Here is a 12734-nt window from a genome sequence, read left to right as displayed (position 1 = left end):
GGATTTTGGCAGGTTCGGGACGGAGCTTCCCTCCTCCTACTCTATGCCCTAGGTACTGGACTTCACCCATCCCCAATTGGCATTTATCTGGTCGAATGGTTAGGCCTGCTGCAAGAAGCAGGTCAAGAATAACGGCTACTTGGTTCAGATGTTCCTCCCACGTCTGGCTGAAGATAGCGATATCATCCAAGTAGGCACAAGCAAAGTCACCACATCCCCGGAGGATCTGGTCCACCATTCTCTGGAAGGTGGCCGGGGCATTCTTCATTCCAAAGGGCATATTTAGGAATTCATACAGACCAAAGGGGGTTATAAAAGCGGACCGTTCTCTCCCCTCCTCCGTCAGAGGGATTTGCCAGTATCCCTTACTGAGATCAAAGATAGTGACATATCGGGATCCAGCCAGTCGGTCTAGAAGTTCGTCAATACGAGGCATTGGGTAAGGATCACTGACGGTATGGTCGTTTAGTCGTCGATAGTCCACACAAAATCGAGTACTCCCATCCTTCTTGGGTACTAACACCACAGGAGAGGCCCAAGGGCTATGGGAGGCCTGGATTACCCCAAGCTGTAGCATCTCCTCCAGTTCGTGCTGCATGGTGTTTCGAACTGATTCAGGTACCCGGTAAGGAGCCTGTTGTATGGGACGGATGCCCTGAGTGTCCACATGATGTTGGGTGACGGTGGTTCGACCTGGTTGGGATGAGAAAGCAGCACGTCTCTGTTGAAGCACTCCCAGCATCTGGTTTTTCTGTAAGGAATCCAGGTGATCTCCCAGAGGAACCTGTTCCACAGTGGATGGGGCTCTCGCTGCTTCCACAAGATCAGGTAGGGAGTCCTCATCCTCTTGACCGTCCTCTGAAGCTAGCAGACAGCTTGCTATCATTGGAAGGGTCCGGTCATGGTACTCCTTAATCATATTCACATGGACAGTCTTTTGTCTTAGCCCCTGATCATCTAAAGCAAGAAGGTAATTGGTGTCATTCAGTTTTCTGAGAACCCGGAAGGGACCCTCCCATGTTGTCTGCAGTTTATTCTGCCGATGGGGAACAATCATTAAGACCTGTTGTCCTTCTACAAACTCCCGGTAGCGTGCTTTACGGTCATACCATGTCTTCTGTCTGGTTTGAGCCATCCGCACATGACTCTGGGCAAAACTAGCAAGTTGGGCCAGGGTTTCTCGCAGCTTTAGGACATAAGGGACAACAGGGGCCCCTGTATCTTCAACTTGCCCCTCCCAGTATTCCTTGAGCAGGGTTAAGGGTCCTCGGACCTTTCTTCCAAAGAGTAGTTCAAAGGGGGAGAACCCAGTGGACTCCTGGGGAACTTCCCGATAGGCAAACAAGAGATGGGGTTGGTACTTCTCCCAGTTTGAATCTCTGTCAGTGAAGGCCCTCAGCATATTCTTCAGAGTGCCATTAAATCGTTCACAAAGTCCATTTGTTTGGGGATGATACGGGGTCGTGCGGATCGCTCGTACTCCACAGGTGCGCCACAGACACTGGACCAGCTCTGACATGAACTGGGAGCCTTGGTCCGACAAGATCTCACTGGGAAATCCTACTCTGGTGAAAATGGTAACCAGGGCCTCGGCCACCTTGGCTGCAGAAATACTTGACAAGGCCACCGCTTCTGGATATCGGGTGGCATAGTCCACAACAGTGAGAATGTACTGCTTTCCAGATTTACTTGGTTTAGCCAGAGGTCCAATGATATCAACAGCTACTCTTTGAAAGGGTTCTTCTATTATAGGGAGCGGTTGCAGGGGTGCCTTTGGGTGATCTCCGGGTCGCCCTCTACGCTGACATATGTCGCAAGTTCGGCAGAAATGCGCCACTGCTTGGGAAATCCCAGGCCAATAGAAAGATTGAGTCAATCGCCTCTCGGTGCGGGTTTTGCCTTGATGGCCAGCAGTAGGAATATCATGAGCAAGGTGTAATAGGGGAATTCTGTATTTCTGAGGAACAATCAGCTGTTTGCTATAAGTCCAGGGCTTATCTAGGGAGTCGGCATTGGTAACCCGATACAGAAGTCCATTTTCTCTGATAATTCTTTCTCCATTCTCCCCTAGCTGCCCTATTTCAGCTCGAGCTCTAAAACTAGCTAGGGTGGGGTCAGTCTCCACTTCTTGTCTAAACTGAACTTTATCCCAGGTAACATTCATATTATCCCCACAAGAAGAATCACTCACCGGCTGTGACGGCAGTTCTGGTGGCCTCATTTCCATGGATGGGTTGTACACGTCCACATTTGCTGCTCTCTTGGCTTGACTTCGGGTTACCGCACCGACAAAGTGGCAATGAAGATTCCCCACATCATTTCCTAGAAGAACGTCTGCAGGGAGGCCGCTCATCACACCGACCATGCATTGTTTGGCCCCAAAGCCATAATCCAGGGTCACACTCGCTCTTGGAATATATCTCTGGGTACCTCCAGCCAATTCAATGGCAATTCCTGGTCCCTTTTGAATTGCTTCTGGTTGAATTACTCGGGGATCGGCTATGGTGAGAAAAGCCCCAGTGTCACGGAAGCCAACAACTTTTTGACCATCCAGCACGACCTCCTGTAGATGTTTGTGCTGAAGATCAGAAGAACAGGTGGCTGGGGCTCGCACCCCATAGACTCCTGGTAGGGAAGCCAGGATATCAGAGTCACTTGGCAAGTCATCAGGCACTGAATCCATCTCTTCTCCAGGTGAGGGGGTCTGTAGATAATGAACAGGCAAAGGCGGTCTGTAGGTGTTCTGCCTCCGTACACCTGGACATTGGAATTGCATATGCCCGGGCTGCCCACATCCATAGCATCTGCGCTCTGGGATTCTTCCTCCACGTCGTAGTCCCAAAGGTGGAGCAGGAGTAATGCGAGGCACAGTCACACGAAGGTCACCATGAGTTGATGGTCTAGTGGGATGGTGAATATTGGAGGCAGAAGGACCAGGGGCCGCCAGCGTTGGGGGGCTGGTAGTGTTTTTCTCCCTGAGTAGTAATTTTTTCCACTGAGGCTTGATGGTGAGAGCCTCATCAGCTAGAGCTGCAGCTTCCTCCACTGTTGCTGGTCTCCTTTCACGCACCCATTCCCGGATCTCAGCGGGGCACTTAAAATAAAACTGCTCTTTTAGGATGACCTGCAGGAACGTTTCCCAGGTTATGGCCTCCTCTGCCTCCAGCCAGCGATGACATATATGTTTGAGTTTGTGAGCATACATCTTGAAGGACACTTCCTCATCACAGGCTAAAGTACGGAACTGAGTCCTGTAAGTGTCTGGGGTCACAGCATAATGTTCTAGAATAGTCTGTTTAATCTCCGCATACTCACAGTTCAACCGAGGGTCCATAGCTCTATAGGCTGCGGCAGCTCCACCCTCTAAGAGCCCCACAAGATGTCGGACGCGCTCCCTTTCCGGGACTTCCATTAATCGACACTGATGCTCAAAGTCCAGGAAGAAGCCCTCAATGTCACCGGAAGCCTCATTAAACGGCTTGAAGTCTTTGCGGGACACTCTGGGGAGTTCCCTCATGGGGGATGCTGTGGGTACAGTCTGTCTGGAGCTTCTCGCTGCCTCCAAAGTGATCTCCCTCTCCAGCATTGCCCTCTCCTCCATCCTGCGCTGCCTCTCCTTGGCTGTGCGCATGACCTCCCTCTTATCTTCTATGGTAGCCTCTTCTCCCAGCAAGGCCATCTCCTCCTCGTACCACACAACCCACTGACTTTTTTGGGTATTTACCTCCGACTGCCGCCTTTCCTCTCTTTGCTGTGAGGATCCTTCCTCAGCATCATCTTGCAGGTGAACTGCTTCCAAAGCCTCAATCAGCTGCTCCTTGGAGAGTCCCTTGTAGCTGACTCCCAGTTCACGGGCCTTTGTTTGTAGGTTCACCGCAGTCCAGTTCTTGTACTCTGCGGTGCTGGTTCCAGATGTTGATGGGCCGTTGTCCTCCATTCCTTCTGCTCTGATCCCACCGCTGCCACCAGTTTGTGACGGGAGTATTCTCCAGAGCAAGGAGGGACAACAGGCCTGGGAATAATCCAACAGATTTATTGACCAAAAAACAGGAACAACACGAAGGTAATTTGCAGAGTCCCAAAATAAGTCCACAGGAAACTGATTCGGGGGCACCTCCCGACAATCCTTGTGCCAGATCACAAAACCATAGTCCTTTAAGAGTCCCAGAAATCCACCACGATCACACAGAGGCCGAAGCTTCCTCAGACAGCCTCGTCCTTCTCTTTTAGCATCCAACTCACATCTGATCTTAAAGCAAGAATGTATTGTCAGGGCTCCTGGGATCAGTCCATCTGAAGGGGGGTAGGGGTCACACCTACTATTCAATGGTTTGGTCCATCAGAAGATTCTAGAAATGTAAGGGCTCCACTTAGTCTACAGGATGTGTATTGTAGGTTATCTTCTGCTTAGGAAAACAATAGCCAAAGTTCCACTAGCTGTTGACACAAGCCTAAATTAGATTATGGTCCAGGTACATCACAAGACATTGCAAGTATTGGGGGAAGGAGACATGGTTAATTTACAGCAAATGAACCAGAGGAAAGTTAAATGACATATTATACAAAATACAGGACAGGGCAAGACTGCAAATCATGACAGTGTGTACACATATATACTCCATATACAGGGTGTGTACACATATATACTCCATATACAGGGTGTGTATACATATATACTCCATATACAGGGTGTGTACACATATATACTCCATATACAGGGTGTGTACTGCATATATACTCCATATACAGGGTGTATACACATATATACTCCATATACAGGGTGTGTACACATATATACTCCATATACAGGGTGTATACTGCATATATACTCCATATACAGGGTGTGTACACATATATACTCCATATACAGGGTGTGTACACATATACTGTATACTCCATATACAGGGTGTGTACTGCATATATACTCCATATACAGGGTGTGTAGACATATATACTCCATATACAGAGTGTATACACATATATACTCCATATACAGGGTGTGTACTGCATATATACTCCATATACAGGGTGTGTACATATATATACTCCATATACAGGGTGTGTACACATATATACTCCATATACAGGGTGTGTACACATATATACTCCATATACAGGGTGTGTACACATATATACTCCATATACAGGGTGTGTACACATATATACTCCATATACAGGGTGTGTACTGCATATATACTCCATATACAGGGTGTGTACACATATATACTCCATATACAGAGTGTATACACATATATACTCCATATACAGGGTGTGTACACATATATACTCCATATACAGGGTGTGTACACATATATACTCCATATACAGGGTGTGTACACATATATACTCCATATACAGGGTGTGTACAGATATATACTCCATATACAGGGTGTGTACACATATATACTCCATATACAGGGTGTGTACACATATATACTCCATATACAGAGTGTATACACATATATACTCCATACACAGGGTGTGTACTGCATATATACTCCATATACAGAGTGTATACACATATATACTCCATATACAGGGTGTGTACACATATATACTCCATATACAGGGTGTGTACATATATATACTCCATATACAGGGTGTGTATGTCATGATTTGTAGTCTTGCCCTGTCCTGTATTTTGTATAATATGTCATTTAACTTTCCTCTGGTTCATTTGCTGTAAATTAACCATGTCTCCTTCCTCCAATACTTTGCAATGTCTTGTGATGTACCTGGACCATAATCTAATTTAGGCTTGTGTCAACAGCTAGTGGAACTTTGGCTATTGTTTTCCTAAGCAGAAGATAACCTATAATACACATCCTGTAGACTAAGTGGAGCCCTTACATTTCTAGAATCTTCTGATGGACCAAACCATTGAATAGTAGGTGTAACCCCTACCCCCCTTCAGATGGACTGATCCCAGGAGCCCTGACAATACATTCTTGCTTTAAGATCAGATGTGAGTTGGATGCTAAAAGAGAAGGACGAGGCTGTCTGAGGAAGCTTCGGCCTCTGTGTGATCGTGGTGGATTTCTGGGACTCTTAAAGGACTACGATTTTGTGATCTGGCACAAGGATTGTCGGGAGGAGCCCCCGAATCAGTTTCCTGTGGACTTATTTTGGGACTCTGCAAATTACCTTCGTGTTGTTCCTGTTTTTTGGTCAATAAATCTGTTGGATCGTTCCCAGGCCTGTTGTCCCTCCTTGCTCTGGAGAATACTGTCATGATTTGTAGTCTTGCCCTGTCCTGTATTTTGTATAATATGTCATTTAACTTTCCTCTGGTTCATTTGCTGTAAATTAACCATGTCTCCTTCCCCCAATACTTTGCAATGTCTTGTGATGTACCTGAACCATAATCTAATTTAGGCTTGTGTCAACAGCTAGTGGAACTTTGGCTATTGTTTTCCTAAGCAGAAGATAACCTACAATACACATCCTGTAGACTAAGTGGAGCCCTTACATTTCTAGAATCTTCTGATGGACCAAACCATTGAATAGTAGGTGTGACCCCTACCCCCCTTCAGATGGACTGATCCCAGGAGCCCTGACAATACATTCTTGCTTTAAGATCAGATGTGAGTTGGATGCTAAAAGAGAAGGACGAGGCTGTCTGAGGAAGCTTCGGCCTCTGTGTGATCGTGGTGGATTTCTGGGACTCTTAAAGGACTATGGTTTTGTGATCTGGCACAAGGATTGTCGGGAGGTGCCCCCGAATCAGTTTCCTGTGGACTTATTTTGGGACTCTGCAGATTACCTTCGTGTTGTTCCTGTTTTTTGGTCAATAAATCTGTTGGATTATTCCCAGGCCTGTTGTCCCTCCTTGCTCTGGAGAATACTCCCGTCACAAACTGGTTGGCAGCGCTGGGATCAGAGCAGAAGGAATGGAGGACAACGGCCCATCAACATCTGGAACCAGCACCGCAGAGTACAAGAACTGGACTGCGGTGAACCTACAAACAAAGGCCCGTGAACTGGGAGTCGGCTACAAGGGACTCTCCAAGGAGCAGCTGATTGAGGCTTTGGAAGCAGTTCACCTGCAAGATGATGCTGAGGAAGGATCCTCACAGCAAAGAGAGGAAAGGCGGCAGTCGGAGGTAAATACCCAAAAAAGTCAGTGGGTTGTGTGGTACGAGGAGGAGATGGCCTTGCTGGGAGAAGAGGCTACCATAGAAGATAAGAGGGAGGTCATGCGCACAGCCAAGGAGAGGCAGCGCAGGATGGAGGAGAGGGCAATGCTGGAGAGGGAGATCACTTTGGAGGCAGCGAGAAGCTCCAGACAGACTGTACCCACAGCATCCCCCATGAGGGAACTCCCCAGAGTGTCCCGCAAAGACTTCAAGCCGTTTAATGAGGCTTCCGGTGACATTGAGGGCTTCTTCCTGGACTTTGAGCATCAGTGTCGATTAATGGAAGTCCCGGAAAGGGAGCGCGTCCGACATCTTGTGGGGCTCTTAGAGGGTGGAGCTGCCGCAGCCTATAGAGCTATGGACCCTCGGTTGAACTGTGAGTATGTGGAGATTAAACAGACTATTCTAGAACATTATGCTGTGACCCCAGACACTTACAGGACTCAGTTCCGTACTTTAGCCTGTGATGAGGAAGTGTCCTTCAAGATGTATGCTCACAAACTCAAACATATATGTCATCGCTGGCTGGAGGCAGAGGAGGCCATAACCTGGGAAACGTTCCTGCAGGTCATCCTAAAAGAGCAGTTTTATTTTAAGTGCCCCGCTGAGATCCGGGAATGGGTGCGTGAAAGGAGACCAGCAACAGTGGAGGAAGCTGCAGCTCTAGCTGATGAGGCTCTCACCATCAAGCCTCAGTGGAAAAAATTACTACTCAGGGAGAAAAACACTACCAGCCCCCCAACGCTGGCGGCCCCTGGTCCTTCTGCCTCCAATATTCACCATCCCACTAGACCATCAACTCATGGTGACCTTCGTGTGACTGTGCCTCGCATTACTCCTGCTCCACCTTTGGGACTACGACGTGGAGGAAGAATCCCAGAGCGCAGATGCTATGGATGTGGGCAGCCCGGGCATATGCAATTCCAATGTCCAGGTGTACGGAGGCAGAACACCTACAGACCGCCTTTGCCTGTTCATTATCTACAGACCCCCTCACCTGGAGAAGAGATGGATTCAGTGCCTGATGACTTGCCAAGTGACTCTGATATCCTGGCTTCCCTACCAGGAGTCTATGGGGTGCGAGCCCCAGCCACCTGTTCTTCTGATCTTCAGCACAAACATCTACAGGAGGTCGTGCTGGATGGTCAAAAAGTTGTTGGCTTCCGTGACACTGGGGCTTTTCTCACCATAGCCGATCCCCGAGTAATTCAACCAGAAGCAATTCAAAAGGGACCAGGAATTGCCATTGAATTGGCTGGAGGTACCCAGAGATATATTCCAAGAGCGAGTGTGACCCTGGATTATGGCTTTGGGGCCAAACAATGCATGGTCGGTGTGATGAGCGGCCTCCCTGCAGACGTTCTTCTAGGAAATGATGTGGGGAATCTTCATTGCCACTTTGTCGGTGCGGTAACCCGAAGTCAAGCCAAGAGAGCAGCAAATGTGGACGTGTACAACCCTTCCATGGAAATGAGGCCACCAGAACCGCCGTCACAGCCGGTGAGTGATTCTTCTTGTGGGGATAATATGAATGTTACCTGGGATAAAGTTCAGTTTAGACAAGAAGTGGAGACTGACCCCACCCTAGCTAGTTTTAGAGCTCGAGCTGAAATAGGGCAGCTAGGGGAGAATGGAGAAAGAATTATCAGAGAAAATGGACTTCTGTATCGGGTTACCAATGCCGACTCCCTAGATAAGCCCTGGACTTATAGCAAACAGCTGATTGTTCCTCAGAAATACAGAATTCCCCTATTACACCTTGCTCATGATATTCCTACTGCTGGCCATCAAGGCAAAACCCGCACCGAGAGGCGATTGACTCAATCTTTCTATTGGCCTGGGATTTCCCAAGCAGTGGCGCATTTCTGCCGAACTTGCGACATATGTCAGCGTAGAGGGCGACCCGGAGATCACCCAAAGGCACCCCTGCAACCGCTCCCTATAATAGAAGAACCCTTTCAAAGAGTAGCTGTTGATATCATTGGACCTCTGGCTAAACCAAGTAAATCTGGAAAGCAGTACATTCTCACTGTTGTGGACTATGCCACCCGATATCCAGAAGCGGTGGCCTTGTCAAGTATTTCTGCAGCCAAGGTGGCCGAGGCCCTGGTTACCATTTTCACCAGAGTAGGATTTCCCAGTGAGATCTTGTCGGACCAAGGCTCCCAGTTCATGTCAGAGCTGGTCCAGTGTCTGTGGCGCACCTGTGGAGTACGAGCGATCCGCACGACCCCGTATCATCCCCAAACAAATGGACTTTGTGAACGATTTAATGGCACTCTGAAGAATATGCTGAGGGCCTTCACTGACAGAGATTCAAATTGGGAGAAGTACCTACCCCATCTCTTGTTTGCCTATCGGGAAGTTCCCCAGGAGTCCACTGGGTTCTCCCCCTTTGAACTACTCTATGGAAGAAAGGTCCGAGGACCCTTAACCCTGCTCAAGGAATACTGGGAGGGGCAAGTTGAAGATACAGGGGCCCCTGTTGTCCCTTATGTCCTAAAGCTGCGAGATACCCTGGCCCAACTTGCTAGTTTTGCCCAGAGTCATGTGCGGATGGCTCAAACCAGACAGAAGACATGGTATGACCGTAAAGCACGCTACCGGGAGTTTGTAGAAGGACAACAGATCTTAATGATTGTTCCCCATCGGCAGAATAAACTGCAGACAACATGGGAGGGTCCCTTCCGGGTTCTCAGAAAACTGAATGACACCAATTACCTTCTTGCTTTAGATGATCAGGGGCTAAGACAAAAGACTGTCCATGTGAATATGATTAAGGAGTACCATGACCGGACCCTTCCAATGATAGCAAGCTGTCGGCTAGCTTCAGAGGACGGTCAAGAGGATGAGGACTCCCTACCTGATCTCGTGGAAGCAGCGAGAGCCCCATCCACTGTGGAACAGGTTCCTCTGGGAGATCACCTGGATTCCTTACAGAAAAAACAGATGCTGGGAGTGCTTCAACAGAGACGTGCTGCTTTCTCATCCCAACCAGGCCGAACCACCGTCACCCAACATCATGTGGACACTCAGGGCATCCGTCCCATACAACAGGCTCCTTACCGGGTACCTGAATCAGTTCGAAACACCATGCAGCACGAACTGGAGGAGATGCTACAGTTTGGGGTAATCCAGGCCTCCCATAGCCCTTGGGCCTCTCCTGTGGTGTTAGTACCCAAGAAGGATGGGAGTACTCGATTTTGTGTGGACTATCGACGACTAAACGACCATACCGTCAGTGATCCTTACCCAATGCCTCGTATTGACGAACTTCTAGACCGACTGGCTGGATCCCGATATGTAACTATCTTTGATCTCAGTAAGGGATACTGGCAAATCCCTCTGACGGAGGAGGGGAGAGAATGGTCCGCTTTTATAACCCCCTTTGGTCTGTATGAATTCCTAAATATGCCCTTTGGAATGAAGAATGCCCCGGCCACCTTCCAGAGAATGGTGGACCAGATCCTCCGGGGATGTGGTGACTTTGCTTGTGCCTACTTGGATGATATCGCCATCTTCAGCCAGACGTGGGAGGAACATCTGAACCAAGTAGCCGTTATTCTTGACCTGCTTCTTGCAGCAGGCCTAACCATTCGACCAGATAAATGCCAATTGGGGATGGGTGAAGTCCAGTACCTAGGGCATAGAGTAGGAGGAGGGAAGCTCCGTCCCGAACCTGCCAAAATCCAGGCTATTAGAGACTGGCCTGTACCCCAAACTAAGAAACAAGTTATGGCTTTTTTGGGCACTGCCAGTTATTACCGAAAATTTGTTTCTCATTTCAGCACTGTGGCCAAGCCTCTTACCGACCTGACCAAGAAAACGATGCCCCGGCTGGTGATCTGGACTCCAGCCTGTGATGAGGCTTTTAACCAGCTGAAGAACGCTCTGGTCTGTGACCCTGTTCTGGCTGCTCCAGACTACAAGAGGAGATTCATTGTGCAGACGGACGCCTCTGCTTATGGACTGGGAGCTGTCCTCAGCCAGGTGAATGCAGCTGGGGACGAGCACCCCATTGCCTACCTCAGCCGGAAACTGCTGGACCGAGAAGTGGCCTATGCAACTGTTGAAAAAGAATGTCTGGCTGTAGTGTGGGCCCTTAGGAAACTAAGGCCGTATCTGTATGGACGAGAATTCACTGTCATTACTGATCACAATCCCCTCACCTGGCTGAACAGAGTCTCTGGGGACAATGGACGCTTACTACGATGGAGCCTGGCACTGCAGCCCTATAACTTTACCATACAGTATAGAAGAGGCAGCCAACACCAAAATGCAGATGGACTGTCCAGGCAAGAGGAGCCCTGAGTCCTGTCAGCCATGCCTGTGTGTACTTAACCAGTGACCTGTAGAGGTCCCTAGTACGTACACAAATTGGGAGGGGAAGGGATTGTCATGATTTGTAGTCTTGCCCTGTCCTGTATTTTGTATAATATGTCATTTAACTTTCCTCTGGTTCATTTGCTGTAAATTAACCATGTCTCCTTCCCCCAATACTTTGCAATGTCTTGTGATGTACCTGAACCATAATCTAATTTAGGCTTGTGTCAACAGCTAGTGGAACTTTGGCTATTGTTTTCCTAAGCAGAAGATAACCTACAATACACATCCTGTAGACTAAGTGGAGCCCTTACATTTCTAGAATCTTCTGATGGACCAAACCATTGAATAGTAGGTGTGACCCCTACCCCCCTTCAGATGGACTGATCCCAGGAGCCCTGACAATACATTCTTGCTTTAAGATCAGATGTGAGTTGGATGCTAAAAGAGAAGGACGAGGCTGTCTGAGGAAGCTTCGGCCTCTGTGTGATCGTGGTGGATTTCTGGGACTCTTAAAGGACTATGGTTTTGTGATCTGGCACAAGGATTGTCGGGAGGTGCCCCCGAATCAGTTTCCTGTGGACTTATTTTGGGACTCTGCAGATTACCTTCGTGTTGTTCCTGTTTTTTGGTCAATAAATCTGTTGGATTATTCCCAGGCCTGTTGTCCCTCCTTGCTCTGGAGAATACTCCCGTCACAAATACTCCCGTCACAAACTGGTTGGCAGCGCTGGGATCAGAGCAGAAGGAATGGAGGACAAAGGCCCATCAACATCTGGAACCAGCACCGCAGAGTACAAGAACTGGACTGCGGTGAACCTACAAACAAAGGCCCGTGAACTGGGAGTCAGCTACAAGGGACTCTCCAAGGAGCAGCTGATTGAGGCTTTGGAAGCAGTTCACCTGCAAGATGATGCTGAGGAAGGATCCTCACAGCAAAGAGAGGAAAGGCGGCAGTCGGAGGTAAATACCCAAAAAAGTCAGTGGGTTGTGTGGTACGAGGAGGAGATGGCCTTGCTGGGAGAAGAGGCTACCATAGAAGATAAGAGGGAGGTCATGCGCACAGCCAAGGAGAGGCAGCGCAGGATGGAGGAGAGGGCAATGCTGGAGAGGGAGATCGCTTTGGAGGCAGCGAGAAGCTCCAGACAGACTGTACCCACAGCATCCCCCATGAGGGAACTCCCCAGAGTGTCCCGCAAAGACTTCAAGCCGTTTAATGAGGCTTCCGGTGACATTGAGGGCTTCTTCCTGGACTTTGAGCATCAGTGTCGATTA

General features: G+C 48.7%; 1 protein-coding gene across 1 annotated transcript; it reads left to right on the top strand.

The window, feature by feature from the left end:
- Positions 1 to 7225: 7225 nt before the first annotated feature.
- Positions 7226 to 11087, top strand: LOC141076391 (uncharacterized). Its single transcript, XM_073563843.1, has 2 exons — positions 7226 to 8636; positions 10925 to 11087. Exons 1-2 carry the CDS (start codon positions 7227 to 7229, stop codon positions 10997 to 10999), a joined length of 1485 nt encoding a protein of 494 aa, XP_073419944.1. The 5' UTR covers position 7226; the 3' UTR covers positions 11000 to 11087.
- Positions 11088 to 12734: the final 1647 nt, after the last annotated feature.

The sequence above is a fragment of the Dendrobates tinctorius genome, unplaced genomic scaffold, assembly GCF_039654945.1.
Source record: "Dendrobates tinctorius isolate UK_male_01 unplaced genomic scaffold, ASM3965494v1 ptg000403l, whole genome shotgun sequence".
Lineage (NCBI taxonomy): Eukaryota > Metazoa > Chordata > Amphibia > Anura > Dendrobatidae > Dendrobates > Dendrobates tinctorius.
This window is presented reverse-complemented; position numbering and strand designations above follow the sequence as displayed.